This window comes from Musca vetustissima, unplaced genomic scaffold, assembly GCF_032173495.1.
Source record: "Musca vetustissima isolate MV318-11 ecotype Yass unplaced genomic scaffold, APGP_CSIRO_Mvet_v1 utg17119, whole genome shotgun sequence".
Lineage (NCBI taxonomy): Eukaryota > Metazoa > Arthropoda > Insecta > Diptera > Muscidae > Musca > Musca vetustissima.
In genome coordinates, this window is record NW_026877840.1 from 373 (window position 1) to 23,260 (window position 22,888).

Genomic DNA, 22,888 nt, shown 5'->3' on the forward strand with positions numbered 1-22,888 from the left:
GAAGTGAATCCTCCAAGGGGTCTCTGCATGTTACGAAGACCTTGACACCATCCTCTTCTGCGAAAGAGGGCAAGGTAGTGTCGAAATCGGTCAGAAGGATAGTCCGTATAAGTTTTGCCAAATTGACAAGTTTTTGGTCTGCTAATGAAGCTGATCCACATAGATATTCTATATAAATCTTGACTGCGAATACCTCAGATTACTGCTCGCAGTTTTTCCAATCATTTTAAAATCCAGAAAAATGTTATACTTGTATATTTTACAATAATTATATAATTTTGTAATACTTTACAGCTACAATCATCCTCTAACATTGTTGGCGGCTGGTGCCATTGCTGGTGTACCTGCTGCTTCCTTGGTAACTCCTGCCGATGTGATAAAGACCCGTCTACAAGTTGTGGCACGTTCTGGACAGACCACATACACTGGTGTCTGGGATGCCACCAAGAAAATTATGGCTGAAGAAGGTCCTCGGGCCTTCTGGAAGGGAACAGCCGGTAAGTTGTAACACATTCCTAAAAAGAAAAAATAATCAAAACAATTTTTTCTCTCTTCACAGCCCGTGTCTTCCGTTCATCACCACAATTTGGTGTTACTCTAGTTACCTATGAATTGTTGCAACGTCTCTTCTATGTCGATTTCGGTGGCTCACATCCCACCGGTTCGGAAGTGCACAAGCCCAAACCCATTGATACATCCAATGTACGCATCAATCCGGATCACATTGGTGGTTATCGCGCTGCAGTACCTTTACTAAATGGCATCGAATCGAAGTTTGGTCTATTTCTACCACGTTTCGGATTTTCAACACAACAACAGACACCTGCCTCGGGAGCAAGTAAAACCTCCTCATGATGACGATATCGTAGTTTATATTAAGTTCTTCTTTGATTGTTTATTATCTATTATCTTTCTCTGCGTTTCCGTTATGCCAGTTTCAAAAATTAGTTTTGAAGTTACGATTATCATTAGAATATAGTTTTATAAAGTTGTGTGAAGAAAAAAACAAAACATGAATGGATGAAGGAAGGGCCTATAACGAAAACAGGATGTTTCTCCAACGACATTTATGTGGGTGGGAAAGGCCATTAAATTTTGAGAATTGAGTTGGGTTTTTTGTTAGGGTTATGAATTAGGATTTTGGTTTGGTTTTGATAAATTTGGAATTATTTGGGGAAACGAGAGTAGAACAATCATTACAACCACCCTCAAAGAACAAAATGATATAAGGAAAATGCAAGAAAACGAAACAAAACCAAAAAACAAATGTTTGTGAAATTAAAAAAAGAAAAAATATTAAAAAAAAAACTTACAAAAAATACAAAATAAAAATATATTTTTTGCTAGGAAAATTATTATATTTCAAAAAAAGAAAAAAAGAAAAATAAACTTAACTTATTTAAGTATAACAGTTACAAAGAAAATTAAAAAAAATCTAGTAACAAAGAAAAATCACACACAAAGAAAATTTTGTAAAACAATTTTAGGGGTCACCTTCTTTTTGCTAAGCAGAACAAAAATCTTGTATTAGTTTTTTTATTTTCCTCTCTTTCAATTACGAATATTTTTGATTTACCACAATTGACAGTAAGAAATTATAAAACTCAATTTGAATTTTTTTAAATAACAAACCACACAAACTCACACCTATGATCTTATGCCAACTGATCTTTATTTTTTGTTAGTGCAAAAATAATAAAAATAATTAATTACATAATTAAATTATATAAGAATTTTAAATAAATAAAATTGTTTGATAAAAAAATGCATCTGTTACATATTCTGCACATTTAATTATAACAAATTCCAATTTTTTTAACACAAATATTGGTCTGTTCCATACCCGGAAGTTTATATAAATTTTGAAATGTATCAATTGGAAAATAAAAAATAATTTCGATTACTAGAAGATTCTTGAAAGTTCTGGAACAGACCATGCGTCAATCAACCTTTGTTATTTGAAACGGGTATTATAAATTTTGAAATTCGAATTACTTAAAACAATTTATTCAGAAATGTATTTTAGAATAGAACTTCTCTATAATTTTGCTGTTGGGGACTAATAATCATTTCGGTCAGTTTTGAAGCGAGTACACCCTTTGGTTAGATTCATTTAATAGAGGATCTCGTTCCAAAAAATAATTTTTAAAAAAACAATGGTCTGGTGAATGGTGAGTATTCTCCAAAAACTGAGGCCTAATAATATAACTAAAATACATTTTTGTCATTAATATAATTTTTATTTGATATACAATTTTTATTTGAAATTAAATTTCCAAAGCAATATATCTTTTTAATTAAAAAAACTATATTTAACTTATAAAATTAATGCACCCTTTATGTTATTTAAAAAAATTAACCCCACAACTAATAAAAAATATTTTATTAATTGACAAAAATTAATAATTAACTAAAAAAAACGAAACCAAATATTGAAAGTAAATCAATTGATTACTACAAAACAAAACCGAAAAAGGTATCAACTTTATATAAATATAAAAAAAAAACAAATTGAAAATAGCATTTAAGAAATAGACAAAAAAGAGTTTCTTAACAAAAAAGGATTATATATTTATTCTTTTTTCACAACCAAAAATATATATTAAAAAAAAAAATAAAATAACAAAAACTCAATACAAGTACGAAGTATAACACTTTTTATTTATTATCTTGCACTGTATTAGAAAACAAAGTGACAAAAAAATATTGAAATACAAATAGATTTATTTAAAAAATTTTTTCTCAAAATAAAAAAGAAAAACCAACACAACTCAATATTAATAAAGAATATACATATTTATTATATAAATAGTAAAACAAATGATTAAAAATTAAAAAAAAACAATACAACACACTGCTGCCGCCCATTCAACAAAAGAACACAAAAAAGGAATTCAAATTTGATACAAACAAAACACAGGATACCACAAAAAAATTTATCAACGGAAACTTGGCTGAAACATTTTGTGTTTCTTAACTCGGAAAAAAGGAGTCGGAACCTTACGATTGTTTGTTGATAATGTTTCGATGTTTGTAACAATGCCTCAGTATTTGTTTGCAAAACAATTTTCATTTATATCGTATATACAAAATTTAGTTTAATTATTATTTTTTGGCATACATAAATGTAATAGAATCTGTAATAACCGTATTTTTGGAAACAAATCCACATAAATAATAGGTAGCCTAATTTTTGTCTCTTTTTTTTCTATTAAAACTAAATAATAAAAGAAACAAAACAAAGAAAACTTTAAACTGTTGATAACAATATATATTAAAACAAAAAACAAATTTAAATAAATTAAATAAAGACAACTATTTTCATTAAAAAACTTATTATGAAATTATTTAATTAACATTCAGCTGGTTGAGGTAAGTATGAAATAGTTAAAGGAAAATAAAATTTTATATTACAAAATACACATTTTAAATATATGAGTCTCTTTACTACGTTTCTATATATATATATATTTTTTTTTTCAAATACCTATGGATGAACCCCTTAAAATGATTTAAGACTACACTTATACCTTATACTCTTTGTAATATTTAATGGAAATGGATCTCCAATTTTTGTTCTATACATAAAATTTCTACAAAAATGTATATTTTCTATAGAGAAAATCAGAAATTTATATATATCGTTTATTTGAACGCTTCAAACTTATCCTAATACCTCTATAAACCGCCTTCTTCCTATAGAAAAGAAATCCAACAACAAAGGGCTGGTTAATGGCATACTTTTATCAAGCGCCTAAGAGTATGCTTTAATTTTATGAATTTCAGCATAACCACCACATAACCTCTATAAACAATATGGCAAGGTAGGCAAACAATCATTTTCTGCCACATGCGAATACATGGATTTTTCATTTTCAGCTAATAGGCGAACAGAACTGAACAGCAGCTATATTTAGCACGAAGGTTAACTTCAAATGGAAATAACTCGGGAAGTACTTAAGCGATTTTGACGATTTCTTCAGCAGTGGTTAGAGGAAAATTTAAAGTTTTTTGCAAATCGAAAATTATTAGAAACAGTGATAATTTATAGGAGAAATTCACTAAAAATGGTAACTTCAAGAATGTGAAGCAAATCAACTGATTTTTTGTTGGGGGTTATAGTTGACACTTTACTCAACTAGTATTGAGGGATATGAATGTTCTATATTCGCCAATACTTGCAGGAAATGGTATTAAGTGATATTTATTGCACAAAGGCTAATTAATGGATTATGTTCTTATCATCCTTCAGAATGTTATTTTTAATGGAAAATAAGTTATTTTCTGACTCATACAGCTATGAATCTTAAAAATTGTGCGGAAAATTAGCCACTGGTGGGAAAATTATTCTGTAAAAATATATTTATATTGCCCATTGGAAACGGTCAACATTTTTGCATTGAGTATTTCGATTTTAGCTACATTTGAAGGACGGACTCATGGAGCTATGGACCTTAAAATTGTATGACTGGATATTATATGCAAATTTATTCGATATTATTATATTTATACCCGTAAGGAAAGTAGTAAAGTCGGACGAGCCGACTATATGATACCCTTCACCACTTTGGGTGTATTCAACAGATGAATCCTAACAGACGTCGCATTTCTGAAGGACCAGTAAAATGAAATTGGATCCATAAACATGTCATTCTGCAACCGATACTACATTTTTCATTTGGTCAGATATAGAAGCTATATCTAAATCTGAACCGATTTCACGAAACTTAACACACATCATTCTAGACCTAATTTATTACACTGTGCCAAATTTCGTGCAAATCGAAAGATATATAGGGGCTTTGGTGGACCATTTACATTAAATCAGACGAAAATATATATGGGAGCTTTATCTAAATCTGAACCGATTTTTCCCAATTTCAATAGGGTTCGTCTTTGGGCCAATTAAGTGAACTATGTCAAATTTCATCCAAATCGGATCATAAATGCGACAAAAATACATGGACGGACGGATGGACATACGTAAATCGACTCAGAAAGTGATTCTATGCATATTCTCAAAAGGAACCATGTGTTTATCTCGTTCCCTTTTGCCTGTTACAAACATATGCACAAAGACATACTACCCTGTACCACAGTATGGTAAAGTAATAATCAGAAATTCACAAGGAATATATCAATTTAGCGACGTTTCAGCGATATCCATACAAACTTTGCTCATTTTTAGTAAAAATTACATTTGTTTGTTAAAGAACGAATGTTAAGTGGCTCTTTTTACAAAATTAAATACTATAAATTAAGCGAATGATATTTTCTCTATACCCTCCCACTATGGGTAATGAGGGTATATACTCTTTGCTACGAAACAAAGGTGTCGTATCGAAATATCGGTTTAAGATTTCATGTGTTCTTGAACCAAACCAGTCTCAGATAATTTGGAGTCGATTTACCGATGTCAATCCGTGCGTCGGTCTGGCTGGTGCACATGATAACTGTCGAAGAGAATAACCCAATTCATCCAATCTTTGCTCATGGTAATATTTCGTCCACTCCTTCTGGTAAAATGGTCAACATTTTGTTTAAAATGAATTCTATAAGATCATCTGAATGGACTATTCGATTTTAACTAAACTATGCACATTTTCACTATATCTGTATGTATATGGGGCTTATCCCTTTGTGGGTAAGGTATCATGAGTGGACATCTATATTCATCGAAACTTTATACATCGTAATAATTTGTCCAAAGAAGGGACCTTTCGGTACCTCCCTCACAAAGCGTCAACATTTTGAAAATCTGCTAATGTCATATAAAACGAATGGAAACTAGATGAAGTCCGATGAAGTATACCGATGGGTCCCTTCATCGGTACCACCCCCACACTGGGTCAACATTTTGAAAATTTGTTAACCAATATAAATCAAATGGAGTGTCCGATTTGATATGAACTTTTCACATCAAAAATTTTCTTTTCAACTTAAATCAAATTTATAGCTGGTGAAATCGGTCCACATTTCTGGTTCACACCCCGCACACACAAAATTGTCAATGGTCGTTACACTTTTACCAAACCAAGATCAAGTCGGAAAACGGGAGTAATAAGTTCTTTTCTTTATGTACCACCCCCACAAAGAGTCAACATTTTGAAAATTTGCAAATGGAATATTTTTTTTGATCCAAACTTTGCGCATCACAATATTTTTTAGTAAACCTATATTAAGTTCGGTCAATCGGTCCGCTGCTTTTGGCACATCCCCCACAAAGGGTCAACAATGGTGAATCGTGCGTAGTCTAAGCGAAGAAGACCTTAAAATTTATACTTACATAGATAACGTGCAACAAAAACCACATCAAGTCCCCGACAGTGTTCAAAATTATATAAAATTTGAAAAATCTGGACATCTTTGGAAGTAGTAAGAGAGTATCCGATTTTCATGTTCAATTCCATTTTAATAGCTGAAAAGTATGTCTACAATCTGTTTGTTCCACTTTTTTAATTTGTTTACACAAAAATTCGTAGATTTCAAACGAACTTTTATGATCATAGGCGGCAATCTTTACATAACACTTTTTATTTTAAATTCGGAAATTTTCACTACAATGAACCATCGTAAGCAGATTTAGCGCAATACTAGCTTTTAATATAATGCAAATTGTCTGTTATACCTACATAAGCTTTCAAATCTAACATTTTATACAGTTTTCGGAAGTCCACACATATTTATGATTTTCACCTACAAAACATTATCATTTATATTTTATATCGACTTACAAATAAAATTAATTTTTTCCTCTATACATATCTGAAAGAATCTTCGAAATCGGTTGAATATATACAGAGTTATTGCCATTTGAAGTTGACTATGTACCAAAATATAGCTACTACTGCGTTCTGTTTGCCTATTACTCGAAAATGGAAAATCACACAAATCTCAAGGTGCCAAAAACGAATGTATGTCGAGTGTTGCCAACCACATTTCTTTCATAACAACAGAGATTTTTAGGAAATGTAAATCTAAAGCATACTCTTAGGCGCACACAAAATGAGAAGGTGCAAAATCTTTTAAACGTGTTTATGTTTATATAGGCAATCAATACCTTAGTAATTCTTGAAAATAAAAACAATGTTCTTTTATATTTTTTGAAATATTTTTTATTATAAAATATAAACAGTATATTTACAGTATTGCAATACTACACATAACATTTGTTTTTTTATTAAATATTGTTTTTAATGTGAATAACAAAATAATTTTCGATACAAACAGAGAATAATATATCATTTATATTTTTTGTAACAATCCTGCAACTTTCTGTAGCTACGTCTTCAGATATTCATCTCTAGATGATACAATGTGTCACATTGTAAATACGCCGACAGGAATTACTTCGATACAGTTATGATGATTGTATGAAATCTGAAATAATACAAAAATACAAATAATTAGGCATTGAAATAAAACTAAAGAAGTAAAAATGTGGTGTTTGGGGGAGGTACCAAAAGGAGTAGGCCCATGAATTTCAAGTGATAATTTCAAAAGAACTCCTATAAATCCATAGAACTCCATAACAACTGCAAATAAACATATATCATATTTTTATAGCATCAGTCTTATGGTTAATGCGGCAAAAGTGTGCTTCATCGAAATATTGGTTTCTTTTGATTAAATCAATATCATGCGAGTGGAATGTCCGATTTGATCCGATAATGTGGACCATGCGTCAAATGTGGACCACCCCCCATATCTAAGAAAATGCTTGAAATATGTCAATGCTGCCTTGATAAATATTTTCCTTATTAGTGAAAAGAAACATCAAAATTGGTTTTTAATAAATAATTGCAATGTTGAAAATGTAGTAGTAGAAAATGTAGCTCTGATTGTAAAAGTGTGATTTGAACATTTTTAGCACAATAGTCGAACGTTTTTGCAAAATAGTCCAACACTTTATTTTTCTCGAATATGAAGAACTTATGTGGTTTTTCTTGTTTTCTTTAACAAAAATATACGTTTAGCTGTAATTACAGTCGGCGATTTTTAATTTTTATTCATTTTTGAAGCCGATAATTATTTCTAAATAAAAATATTCAATGTCGGGTAATGTGGACCACTATAAAAAAGTGGGACCTTTTCATGAGGACGAGTTCGAAACGTGGGTGAATTTAATATGTGACGAGGTATCCTATCCTCTGAAAACTCGATATGCGAAATTACAGGTGCCTCGGTTGGATAATGATGCAAGGACCTTCAAAATACCGCAAATGGGGCGGTACCCTTAAATGGAGGCTATTCCAAACCATGAACCCATATATTTTTCCATTCATTGTTACCGAAGAGTCTAATAAATTGAAATTTATCGCAACCAAACCACAACCTACTTTTAACTTACTGATACTCATTACCCACACATACTGGTCCACATTACACGCCAAGTTATTTTTATTTGCAGCTTAGAGTTTTTTGAAATATAATGCAATAACATTTTTATATACAAATATATATAATTTTTGACCTGGAATATATTTAGCCAACAAATCTACTATGTTGTGAATACAATTTGTTTTCAGTTTTTACCGTTGGTACGCCCACAATATCAAAAAAAGAAAATGGTGGGCCACATTACCGGAAGTTACTCTATTTCTTTCGAACTCAAATTAGGTTCGAATAATAGACCCATTGTTTCACTCCATTTGATACCTTTCATAAAAAATGGCCACAATTTTGCTGAAAATAATTTTGCAATATCATGCGAACGTACTATCAGATTTTAACAAAACTTTGCACAGCCTATCTGAAACCTTTGGCGAAATTGTAATTACGGGCATAAATGTATCCTGAACGAACAAGGTATCACATTAAATCAACGTGTAAAATTAAGCGACTACATATCACCATTTCTGAGATTTGACGATGTAGATATCGTTATAGACGACTGGAACCGAAGTAACCCCACTCTGAACGGTGTGACTTTTTATACAGTCGATTCTAAGATGGAAGAAGGTACAGGGGCTGGCGTCTACTGTGAAAGGCTAGGCTTGTTGCTAGGCAAGTTGGAGAGAAACTGGAGTTCTTAGCTGAACTCTTCGATTTGCAAGGCAGCTGAATTGATAAAAAGTCTAGATGCAGAGATCGTTAAACCGATTACTATATTTGTGGATAGTCAGGCGGCTCCTAAACAGTGTTGCCGAAAATGGGCATTTATGCCCAAAAGTGGGCATAAATAATGTAAAATTTACGACATGGGCAGATTTTGGGCATTTTTTCGTTCCCGGCACATTTACATTTTTTCTATATTTCAATATGCCCTACACAAATATGTTGTGAGAAATTTTATTGTCCCAAGAGTTTTATTGTCCAAGACTACCGATATATTTCGACTAGTTGATTCGATTTACACATATTGGAATATTTTTTGATTTTAACCATTCTTAAGTATGGCGACTTTTATGAACTGACGAATTGCCCTGCTGAAAAACGAGTCTATCATTGTTACTGCTTTCCCAAAATGGCAATAATTTGTCTTCCAAGACTTAAACGTACTCCATTGAATTCATTCGACAACTAGGAAATGTCAAATCAAAATGCTCCCATGACCATTAAAGAACCGCCACTGAAATTTTGTTGTAAGGAATATCGTGATTCCTTCCGTAGATCTCTCCAATAACAATTTAAATCATCTGGGCCATCAAGATTGAATTTTTTCTCATGTTCAGTCGTATTTGTGAAGGGTGTTGTATGGTCAGTCCCGGTTTACTGGGGTCTATGAAACTACTCTCTAGTGCAAAGGTGGAACATTTTTTATTATATTGTGACCGATAATTGCCCAAAATTTATATTAAGAATAAGTATTAAGGCCTTTCATTTTTAGACCACACAGTATTTACCATTCTCTTTATATAAGGTATATGCTTTTTTCAAAGAGTTATGCCCTAGGGGCCACATATTCGGGTTTAATTCAGATTTGGTAAGATATTACGGCGTGCAATCAATGACCCTGAAACATTGACCCGTGGGTTCCCATTTTCGAACTTGATATAGTTTTGGTAAAAGTAGGTGGAAAGATTGAATCAGACATTCCGTTCAACTGATATTGGATGAAAAAAAAAAATAAAAATTTCGACGCTTTGTGGGGAGGTGCTGGAAGGAGTGGTTCGATGTTCTCCATCTCCGATCTTGATTTAAACATTAACATGTGCTAAGTTTGGATGAAATATGTTACCTCTTTCGAAAGATATCGTGCGCACCAGTCATCCAGACAGACAGAGAGAGGATCATTTGTAAATGGACTCCAAATTGTCGAATCGGATTTGGTCCAAAGACACATGGAGTCTAAACGAATATTTCGATTAGGGAATTTTGCATCAACAAAGTACAAATTTTTAAATCACATACATCAAAAAACTAAAAATCAATTTTTCCATACTTCCATGCTGCAAAACAGTGTACTTTTCAGCATTTAAAAAAATATAGAACAAAAAGGACCCTCGCTTTTAATATTTGTATCTTTTCTTTAACGCTTAAATTTTTGGGCATAAATTGTTGATTTTGGGCACTTTTTAGGGGGAATTTTGGGCGGAAATAAAATTTTCAAACGGAAACACTGCTCCTAAAGCCATCAAATCCTGTAACATCAAGGAGGAGACGGAGACAATTGAACATCTCCTGTGTCGCCGCCCAGTTTTGGCCTACAGGCGGCACAGCTTAGTGGGTAGCTCACAGTTTACATATCAAACCAATGCAATGTCTTTTTTGATCCAAACATTGCAATATTTATAATATTTTTACCAAATCTAGATTAACTTCGAATATGAAGTCTATAAGTCAACTTCCTCTGGTACCTGACTACAGATGGTCAACTCTTTCATAAAAACATATACCTTATATAGCAAAATATAAAACAATTGAGTACTTAACACTATAGGCTGTCGGCAACATCGACTGAACCTTTTTACTTGTGTTTGTGTTTTTTGCATTTTTGGGATCACACTGCTGAAGGTTCTAAAACTTTGGGTCTTATATAATGTACCAAAAATGGTTCCTTTTTATACCCGGACGAACTTTTTATACCCTCCACCATGAGGTTCACAATATTAGAAATTCACAAAGAAATCCATTATTTTTTCGGCAGATGGCTGTGGAGATTTCTTGTAAAGTATCGATCAAACAATTTCAGATTTATGCTCGTTGAAAGGGCATCATTTCGCAAAAAAAATATTTTGCTGTTAGTTGCGAGTTACAGGGTGTTGAAAATGGAAGTGAACAAAGAGAAAATTCGGTACATTTTACAGTTTTTCTTTGACAAAGCGAAAATGCAAGCTGCCAGAATTGTGAATGGTTCCATTTATTGTAACAGGCAATTATGTGCAATTTTGGTTTCGTAGATTCCGTTCAGGAACTTTTGATGTTAAAGATGCACCTCGCACAGGCCAGTCGTAGAGAATGTCAACAAAATCGGGGAAATTATCGAGAAATGCCTTCAAAATGGCAACAAATCATACAACAAAACGGTGTCTATTTGGTCCAAATCGGACATTCCGAAGCATGTTAAATAAAGTCCTATAGTTCATATAAAAATAATGGATATATTTTTCCTCAACCTAATATTAATGAAGGAATTTTTTGTCAACTTATTAAAATAAATGCAGTAATGCTTCTATTACATTAGGAAGTCAAAAATTGAAAGGAACTGATCCTCTTTTTAGTAATAAGGAAAAAAAATATTAAATAATCTGAAATTTATTTTTCCTGTATTTGGTAAAAATAAAATTACTGTTACTTCTGTAGATATTAATTTATTATATGTTACTAAGGGATGAAGGCTAACAAAAATCTAATATCTATTATTATTAGAAATAAATCCGAATTAAATTTTAGAATTTTCCTTATTTCTTCCTTAATTTGCTGGCTTGTGACAGAACTTTCGTTTCGAGCTTAAAAAGATTTCGCAACACTTCGGCCTTTTGCGCAGTTTTTTCAGTTTGAAAGATCATATTCGGCAATGTTGTCTTCCACTTGATCTTTCCATCTTATTTATATGCCTTTTGGGCTGGGAATATTCACCCATTCTCACAACATGAACTAGCCAACGTAGTCGCTGCAGCTCAATACGTCTAACAATGTCGATGTCCGAGAATGTCTGGTACAGCTCATGGTTCATTCATGCTTCAGATTTGTTCAAAAGTGGCTGTTACCGCTCAATGTTCGACACATTATTTCGATGTTATCGGTGTAGGCGAGTAACATGTGTTGTTTGGTGTAAAAAGTGCAATTTCTGTTCACCTTTGCCTCTCGTATGACCTTTTCCAGCAAGATGTTAAAAAGGTCACACGACAGACTGTCACCTTTTCTGAATCCTCTTTCGGTATTAAATGGCTCCGAGAGGTCCTTTCCTACTTTAACTGCTGATCTTGTGTATCCTGCATAGCCGAATTAATTTTGCAGGAATGCCAAACGCAGATATAAATTATTTCTTCCAACGATTGTATTATATTTTCTATAGATTCGTTAAATATTTGTACGCAATCATGCCGCTCAACCCAACATTTTTCAAATTATGAATGTAAATTCTGCATAAAGTAGCAGACCTCTTCTCCGAAATTGTAGAAAACATACTTTGAATTTCTCGAATATGGATTTAAACATAAATTTAAAATGAGAGAGGAACTACGAATGTTACTGCGGAAGGTAATTCTGATTTAATAATGGCCTGCACTCCATTATAAAATATAATTCATTCTTTTGAAACCCTTTTTTGCAATGAAGCAATTAACGAATGTATTTCAATTTCAAAATGTATTTCTTATCTATTAAATCGAATAAAATATACTAAAATATTAATCAGCTGCCTTAATATTATTAATGATATTATACTACGAAATACATAAAGTTGGACTGTAATGTTTGAATTTGTGGCTACCAGAATACCTATATCTTGCCTATCAATAAATAGTGAACCATTTTCAGCCTCATATTGCAGTAAGTTTAGCAGAAGGTTCATATATTATTAATTAGTAGCTTTTAAACTGCATACAAATAGTTTTCTACGTGAACTATCCTATATTAATCACTTAAGTAGGGGCAGCGAAGCGCCACGGGTTTTGCTAGTATAGTTATATACATAGTTGCATTACACCAAAATGAGAACATTCATACATTGTATTCATGTTGAATTCAAGTGCAAAGTTGACAATTGTTATTGTACAAAATCCAACCAACCTTTCGCCTGATTCCGAAAAAAATCTTAACATTAGAGCTTTCTTTTAAACATAATAACTATTTATAAATATCGAAAACCTGAATATTAATACCTCCTTACATAGAATCAAAAAATAAGTGGTATAACAGCTCTGCAATCATCTATTGTTATTATTATTTTCAGATCAATGGGTGAACATATTTGTCATCGAGCGTATAAAGAAACAATGTACTTTTTCTTTCACTTTTGATTCGACGATAGCTTAATATCATTGCGCTTTTTATTTCAATGCTCCAATGTATCTGCAAAAATACTGGCGTCATTCAAGTAGAACCATGTTTAGAGCCGAATAATATTGAACCCACTGACCGAACGGTTGGTAGCTGGAGTTTAAAACATCTAAAGAAAGCACTAGCTGCTAGCCTTTCATTAACTATGGGCGGTCGAGTTCAGAGTATTTCAAGCAGAACTCTATGCAAGTATAAAATGGTCATACTTGCCGAGAAGAACTTTCAGTGGGAGTTCAACGTGAATATTAAACAAATTACGGACAAATAAATACATTACGGAAATATCGGATTTTTTTGAAACATATGAAAAAAGTTTTGTGATTATAAATTAAATTCAAAAATAAAATGAAAAAGGACATTATGTTGCGTTGCGGGAATATTTTGGAATATATTTTCATTTCATTTGTGGTATTAACAATTTTGTGTCAAACATCAGCATCGCCTCTGCCCCCAACAAACCAGCCATATGGAAATAACAACCGCACCACCACCAATTCTCAATTTTCTGGATTACAACAATTGAGAATTTTGCGTCATCTAATTAAGGAATGTGAAAATGTATGATTTTCGTTTATTAAAAAATAAAATGAGTGTGGTGTGATAATTTGGATATGAGTGATAGTGAAATAATTTCAATTTGCATCAAATCGATTAGTGTCAAAGTAACAATAAGCAAATGTTGAAAATTAGTAGTATATAATTAAAATACGATTATTCCCGCGAGAGAAAAAAATCGCTTTGATAGTACAAAAAATACTTAAACAGTTTTAGAAGGGGAAACTAGTAAAAATGACAATGACAACAAACTTGATATCCTTAACAGGATAATATATAACAATTTTGATTGATTCTTTTAAATTTCCTTAACATTTTTGCGCTATTAAAGTTTTTTTAAAGTTTTTAAAGTTTGTTTATATGGAATGTCTTTGCTTCAAAAAATGGATCGAAGTAAAACAGAAAATGTAGGATTTCCAATGGAAGCACCGGCATTTTGCATGTAGGGTGGATTCCAAAAACTTTGTTTTTTTCTGTTTTCTGGTCGCTCTCAGAGATGGCCTTTTAGAAATAGTGACATAAATGACATACATTTCCGACGTATAATACATACGTCAGAAACGTCGGAAACCTACCCAAATCCATTAGGTTTTTGACAAAATAGCTATTTCCATTAATCAATTTGGAAAGTACGCATGCTTTACTCAAATTAATATAAAAATTCAAAATGTTCTTCTCAAAAAAATGTAGAAATTTTTATCAGTTCTAGTAAGAAATAGTCAGATATATGTAAAAATAATATATATTTTTGAAAATAGCTGTATATTCTGATAATATTGAAATAAATGACGTTTACTACATTTATTACATTTTATACAGGTATATGACGTTTTCGACGTTTACAACTTTTTTACAGTCGAAAACCTAAAAATTCGTCACACGGGCCATCCCTGGTCGCTCTACAGGCCATAATAAGGATCCGAACATTACAAAATTTTGCACGGAGAAGGGTATCAAGGTATGACTTTTGTGTGAAAAATGACAATATTTTTATTCTGGGGCGTATGTCTTTACTCCTGAAGGACATCGACCCGAGAAGTTGATATTATATTCAAGAGTAGTGGTTTACCTTTAAATTGATATTACAGATGAGTGTGGGTTGTTGTTGGTGTGTAGGCGTGAGATATTTGTATTAGACGAACGGGAAGAGCTAAAATTCTGAAATTTGGAATGTGGATCCCTGATGGAAAGTTAGAAAGATGTGCAAAAGGATTTTTGGAAATTCATAGAAAGTCTAAATGGCACATCTTTGGAAATTCGTATTTATGTGTATGAATAGTACTAAACGGCAGTAGATTTGGTACAATTTGGATTTGGGTGAACCGAGAGAGCTAGAAATCAAAAATTTGGAGTAATGGTTGCTGTTGGAATATAGAATTGATATATGGAAGCATCGTACTTATGTTTACTAAATGATACTATATTTGGTACAACTAGATTATATGTGAACGGATAGAGTGGGACTCCAGAATTTTGGAATTAAAATTTACTGTTGGAGTGCAGGATTGCGGTAGTTTAGAAAATTCTCAATTATAGAAATAAAAATTACTACATGGTACCAAATAGTTTAAGATTTTTTTTGTGTGAACGGATAGGGCAGAGATCCTGAAATTTTTAATTAAAATTACAGTTGGAGTGCAGTATTGAAGTATGTCGGTAGTTTTGAAAATTCATAATTATGTGTACCAAATGGTACTAAATTTGATACAATTTAGATTTCAGTGAACGAATAGAGATGGAAAAATAAAATTGGGAATGAAAATTACAGGATTAAGGTAGTATTGGAATTTCGTACTTATGGATACGAGAAGCACTAAATGGTACTAAATATGGTAAAATTCGTTTTGTGTGAGGGGGAATCCCACAATTTGGAATTAAAATTTGGAGTTTAGGATTGAGACATGGAGGTAGTTTTGAAAATGCGTAATTATGTGTACAAAATGGTACTGAGTTTAGTACAAGTTGAGATTGATTTGAGTGAGTGTGTGAGGTCTATGTGAACGAATCTAACGGATCTGTGGGCTAAGATCCTGAAATGTATGATGAAAAATCGTACTGTGTACGAAAATCACTAAAATTGGTACAATTTGGTCTTTGATGAACGGGTAGAACTGAAATCCTGAAAGTTGCAACTAAGGTTGCTGTGGGAGTGTAGGATTGAAATAGGTTTGGAATATTTGTACGAAAAGTATTTTACAGAATGGTACCAAATCTGGTAAAATTTGGTTTTTGGTGAACAGATAGAGCTGGAATTCTTAAAGTTTGTCTTACTTTGAAAGCAAGATTGAGGTAATTTTTTAAATTCGTACTTATGAGTACGAAAAGTACTAAATTTGGTACAATTTGCACTTCGGTGGAATTAAGATTACTGTTAGATTGTAGAATTGGTGTAGTTATAGAAATTTGAGTATGAAAAGTACTAAATGGTACAAAATTTGGTACAATTTGGATTTGGGTGAATGGATAGAGCTGGTATCCTGAGATTTGTACGAATAGTAAATATACTAGAAAATTCACTAAATTTGGAACAATTTTGTTTTGGGTAACGGAGAGAGCTAAAAAAATAAGAAGGAGATTTCAGAAAATAGTACTTATGTTTATGAAGAGTACTAAATGGTAATAAATTTGATAATAGATGTAGGAATAGAGATGGAACTCAGAAAAACAAATTGTAGAACAAATTACACAGTATTTCACTGTTTTTATGCTACGTATACTCGTAGCATAAAATTTTTCGGATATGTTGACTTCGTTTAAGCCCAATGGATTTCACTTGTCCGAAGTCCTTTAAATTAAAAATTCCGCATTAATGCGGGAACTCATACCTCCCAAAATTATCACACCACACCGCTGTTTTTCAACATTAATATAATACTGATTATTTTAAATAATAATATACTACATACATAAATACGTATATTTATTCCCATATTTCGAAACAGTCGTCATCAAATTCAACGGCAACAACAAAAACATGGCAATGTCTGAAGGTCACAAGTTTATATTTATTTGATGACGTCACATCACGAGATGTGGTGCCAGTTTGGAGAGGTGTTCGATTTGTACGTCTGTCGTCGCCATCAGCCAAATCTAATTATGATGCTGATGTTCATCAAAATGATTTGTATAATGAGTAAATATGTCAACAAATATGACGACTTTTTTGTTGATTTCAAAAATTAGTAATTTGATTTTATTTTTGTTTTTTGCAGTAGTGAATTTTGGAAACGCAAGGATACCCAATATCTGACATGGTTTGATCGTTTGGCACTAAGTTTTACTCGACTGTTGTGGACACATAAATTGGAAATCGATTTAAAGGAGGTGTTGGATGCGTACATGGAGTATCGGAAAGAAAATGGTAAGTAATACTGCAGATTATGTACTGGATAAGATAAATAATCGTAGCTGTAGGAATATAACTATATTTTAATTTGTATCTTTAATTGACTTGGGGAATAATTTTAGAGAATTCTTTATTTTTTTTTTTTTAATTTATACTACGACCAGTATTGGCTACGGAAATTATGAAAACGATAAAAGTTTATTGCATGTACAAATATGTTTTAGAAATTGATACAAAATGTTATGAACAATATTATAATGTGAAAAATCTTTATATTTTGCCATAGAATTCCTTAATGATGAGTGCGGTGGAGGTATGAGGGAGAATTTGAAAATTCGTACCAAAAGTGCCCGAAAATTTGAGTGCCATTAGAACGGTAGAAATATACCTGGAACTCTTGAACAGGGATGGTCCATGTGACGAATTTTTAGGTTTCCGACTGTCAAAAAGGTGTAAACGTCGAAAACGTCATATATCTGTATAAAATGTAATAAATGTAGTAAACGTCATTTATTTCTATATTATCAGTATATACAGTTATTCTCAAGAATATATATTATTTTTACATATATCTTACTATTCCTTACTAGAACTGATGCAAATTTTTAAATTTTTTTCAGAACAAAATTTTGAAATTTTATATTAATTTGAGTAAAGCATGCGTAATTTCCAAATTGATTAATAGAAATAGCTATTTTGTCAAAAACCAAATGGATTTGGGTAGGTTTCCGACGTTTCTGACGTATGTATTATACGTCGGAAATGTATGTCATTTACGTCACTGTTTCTGACCGGCCATCTCTGCTCTTGAATTAGGTATTAGCGTAACAGTGCACAATAATCAGAAGGTGGTTTTGGGAATATCTATTATAACTGGTACTAAATTTAGTGGTGTTTAGAGTTGATATAAAACTAGTATATCAGGTATTATGTGAAGGGATATATCTACAATCTTCAAATTTGTTATACACAGGGTTGGAGTAAGAATAGAACTTCGTACTATAATTGTACAATGTTTTAAATTGTATATTAAGAATTTTGAAATTTTAACTTTGGTAGGGGGATAACTATTAATATTTAGGATATGGTTTAAAATTTGTTTTTGAAAATATATACCAAACTTACTAAATTTGGTACGAATAGTCAGTATTTTAACTTATGTATGAAATCGCTATATAAAATGTATAATTTAAGCTATATAATTACAGTCAAAATACCTATCTTAAATCCTTATGAGCCTTTTTAGAAGAATTTTTAGGATTCATTATGCTCTAAACAACTACCACTGAACTTTTAGTCTCGGTTCATTTGACCCGCTCAATATTAACCGATAATACATTCTACTTAATTGATCAGATTCCCATCCTTTGGAAATTTTCCGAGCGACTAGAAAAACAGACAAAAATCATGTTTTCGATCCACTTCATCACCTCAATAATATCATCATGCGTCGTCCTTGATAATAACTGGAATCTCCTAGCCATCAGCGCTACTTATCCGCCTTCTAGTGTGGTAATGGTAATACTAAATAATATCGGAATAGTTCCCTCTAGATATTTATGTGTAACTCCCACATCCGAGTGCATACAATAATATAATTGATATCAATTAAAAGGTCAATCACTTATCTTGGATATACAGTTACCTTCCCTGGTCTATGTTCTTCAGGAGTAAATATATACCCCATAGAATAAAAATTTTTGCCAGTTTTCACACAAAAGCCAAAACAGACATTCTTATTCTTTGGTCTGATCCCCTTCTTCGTGTAAAATCGCGGGGTCTGTAATAGCAGTCTCTACAGTGACCAGAAAAGGGGACAAAATTTAAGTATTGTCAAAAGAATAGGGCCTTCTTCCGTCCTACATGCAAATTATAATGGATAAATGGACGGGCACAAATGTCTATATCGACACAGTCGAGTTATGACGTCATGGTGTTACAAACTTCTGGGGCCACACAAAGCTATAATACTCTTACATCGTTGTTGTGTAGGATATAAATAGTAAATTCTATTACAAACTTCGAAACGTCCTAAACGAACTCAGTACTGTTCTGCTTACTACCATGAGTTGTTTACAGCGAACATTTTCGATCATTTTTCTCAACCTTCGACATGGATTTTCAGAACAAGAGTGCATCGATGAACTTATATTTTTATGGCTATGAAGCTTCATCCTATAGGACTATTAATTCAATCGTAGCCGACTCTCGTTCATTGTCAGAGAACATTGATACCGGACATGAACTAATAAATTGTCGTATGTTTCTTCGGCAAAACTGATCATGTGGCGATTGTTCCATTTGAGCAACATACAACTTACGTCGGAATCGATTTTCCTGGCCAAAACTCAGCCTTATGGCCTAATGGAAATATTGGTTTTATCCATGTTTCTTGGACAAAATCCGTTTCAGACTATTTGAAGTCGATTTACAAATGTCCGTCCGTCAGTCTGTATGGCCTGATGGTGCACACGAAGGGAGTAACAGTTTTCATCCCTCTACACATTAATATTGCTTCCAAACGTATATCAAGTTCGAAAATGGAGAATATCGGTCCACTTGTTCTGGTACCTCCTCCACAAAATAAATGGTCAGCATTATGCAATGGGACCCATTGGTCCACTTATTCTAGACCTCCCATACAATCCATTAGTCTCCAATATGAGACTAATGGATTGGATCCAAACTAGGTAAATCGTAATATTTCTTTCAAACTTAAATCATGTTCGAATGTGGGGATAAACAGTTCATTCCTTCTAGTCCACTCCTGAGTTGAAAATGAATTGTATAATATCGAGCATACAGAGCATCATATTTGAACCAAATTTTGCATAACCAAACTTGTATAATGCTTGAAGGTGGGACTTATCGGTTCACTGCCCCTAGTAGCTACCCAACAATGGGTCAACATTTTGAAAACGGAACGGAATATCCGAATTTCATTCCAACTTTGCACATAGTAAATGCTTTACCAAGCCAATATCGAATCCGAAGATGTATTCCATCGATTCACTCCTTCTGGTGTCTCCCCACAAAGGAAAAAATTTCAAAATTTGTTAAATCAAGTAACAATGGATTGGAATGCTCGATTTCATACAAAATATCTTAAATCAAGTTTGAAGGTGTAGCCAATCGATCTACTTCTTCTTCAGAACATACTATCCGACTTGAGCTCAAATTTGTACAACCTAATATTACATAAATTTGTATCTAATTCAGTACCCTGAGCAAAATTTTGTGCCAATGGGCCTAAATTTGACTCTTTGGTGCCCCATTTACATAAAATCGGACGAAACTATATATGGGAGCTATATCTAAATCTGCACCGATTCCAACAAAACTTCGCAGACATCAGTGTGGACCTATTTCAGTACTCTGTGCAAAATTTTGTCTCAATCGGACAAATATTGGGAGTTTGGTGTATCATTCACAAAAAATCGGACGAAATTATATGAGAGATATATCTAAATATGAACCAATTTTAACAAAACATCGCAGACATCAATTTGGACCTAATTCAATACCCTGTGCAAAATGTTGTCTCAATCGGACAATTATTCGGAGTTTGGTGCATCATTCACAAAAAATCGGACGAAACTATACATAGGAGCTATATCTAAATCTGAACCGATTTTAACAAAACTTCGCAGACATCAATCTGGACCTGTGCTCTGTGCAAAATTGTGTCTCAATCGGACCAATATTGGAAGTTTGGTGCACTATTTACATAAAATCGGACAAAACTATATATGTGAGCTATATCTAAATCTGATCCGATTTTCCCAAATTGGGCCAAATTAGTGATATGTGCCAAATTTCATTCAAATCGGATCATAAATGCGACCTGTACTTTGTTCACAAACATACATGGACGGACATGCATAAATCGACTCAGAAAATGATTCTATACATATTCTCAAAAAGAACCATGGGTCTACCTCGATTCCTTTTGCCTGTTACAAACATATGCACCAAGACATAATACCCTGTACCACAGTGTGGTGAAGGGTATATAAATACATTATGAACTACAAAACGTCCTGAATAAACTGGTTCTCGCGGGACCCAAACAATTTGATAACAGTTCAAGAAAGGTCATAACAGATGACAAGGCATGGATCATGATTCAGATGATTCATTGTACACCATGGCATACGACGACTCAAACCAACTCCTCTTTGGTCACCTATAAAGTGGAATGTAAGGACAATCTGTCCTACTATTTTGATACAAATACCTAATTATTTTAAAAGTATAATATTTAAATTTTGACATACATACCTTTACATTTCAGAATACCTCTCCAGTTCCAATTCATCAGATCCCGTTGGTACGGCAAGACATCGTCGTCATCGTTACAATATGATGTTGACCATGATGTTTGGCGTCACCGCATTTGGAGCTGTACTCGTGCCCATGGGCTTCCAACTACTATCCGTTGTGAGCGGTAAAGCTTTACTTTTGGCAAAAATGGCATTACTCCTGGCCTCGATAAATGGCCTGAAACGAGTAAGTGAACAAATAAAGAAAATAGTATTATTATCTACAACAAGTAAAGTTCTTGACATTTTTGTACAATTGCAGGTGGCCAACAGTGGCCTTCACTATGGACTCTATCATGTACCCGGTGAGCATTATGGTGGCTACTACGATCGTGGAGATGTACATCATCCAAGAAATGTACAAAACCTTTTGACACCGCACAATCAAATGAGGGCTGCTGTGCCGCTGGAAGTGGGTATTAGTGTTAAGTGAATCTGGGGGAAAATGGCTGTGTGCCCAAAAGAAGAAGAATATGAAAATATGGCATCACTAAAGAAATATTAAAGCTCCTTTGTTTGTAAAGCTTATTTTAGTGGATGATGAAAATATAACTAAATATGCTTAGTCAAGTTTTAAACCCAGGTGGATTTTGTTCTTTTGGATTGTTGTGGGTGTTGTTGATTGATGGTGGGTTTGGGAAATTATGTGCCAAGAATGGCAACAAGTGTTGATTTCATTCATAAAATTTTATACAATTGTGTGAGTGTGTGTATGTGTTGGTCTACTATAGGAAGCTTTTACTTGTAACCGTTGTATAAAAGGACTTGTTTGCAGGATAACTTCAACATTCCAACATCTGTTGGCCAAGTTAACGGTCGTCTTTGATTTCTCGTCTGGTATTAACTATTCATTTAAAAAAGGACATCATCAAGTTTGAAATTGATTTAGAAACTAAAAAAATAACTCTAAAGAAGAGTTTTGAGATTCCCTTTTTGGTGTGCCTCCATAAATTAAATTTGAATATTTTTTGAGTGCAAACAAAAAAGCAACAGATTTCCCTGACAGTGTGGATGGTCGCCATCTGGTTTTTGGTGTTAATCAAAAAAATTTCTTTCTAAGGCTAATAAAGTTATGATTGCTTGAGTGCGGGTGTGTGTGTGAGAGAGTGGTCAGCAAGTAACGAAGAAGTCGATAAAAAAGAAAAACGTGATACTTGAACACAAAATCACTTACTTTCCAATAAGTTTTGAAATAAAAAAGTCAATTTGTCAATTGATG

At 32.8% G+C, this 22,888-nt stretch overlaps 2 protein-coding genes across 2 annotated transcripts; both read left to right on the forward strand.

Moving 5' to 3' along the window:
• Window positions 1-294: 294 nt before the first annotated feature.
• LOC133322518 (calcium-binding mitochondrial carrier protein Aralar1-like) lies at window positions 295-902 on the forward strand (the record flags this gene model as incomplete). The annotated part of the gene is made up of 2 exons (XM_061531510.1): window positions 295-497; window positions 560-902. Coding segments are annotated over 2 exons (499 nt in total), but the record flags the coding sequence as incomplete, so codon positions are not given.
• Window positions 903-9,529: 8,627 nt separating this feature from the next.
• LOC133322516 (uncharacterized) lies at window positions 9,530-22,102 on the forward strand. Its single transcript, XM_061531509.1, has 6 exons — window positions 9,530-9,584; window positions 13,883-14,004; window positions 16,944-17,125; window positions 17,214-17,366; window positions 21,655-21,856; window positions 21,932-22,102. Exons 1-6 carry the CDS (start codon window positions 9,530-9,532, stop codon window positions 22,100-22,102), a joined length of 885 nt encoding a protein of 294 aa, XP_061387493.1.
• The last annotated feature ends 786 nt before the right edge of the window (window positions 22,103-22,888 follow it).

Coding starts and splice junctions, on each gene's coding strand:
- LOC133322516 (XM_061531509.1), top strand. CDS start 9,530: ATGTCAAATCAAAATGCTCCCATGACCATTAAAGAACCGCCACTGAAA. Junction 14,005..16,943: donor TAATTAAGGAATGTGAAAAT/GTATGATTTTCG, acceptor ATTTCGAAACAG/TCGTCATCAAATTCAACGGC. Junction 21,857..21,931: donor CGATAAATGGCCTGAAACGA/GTAAGTGAACAA, acceptor GTACAATTGCAG/GTGGCCAACAGTGGCCTTCA.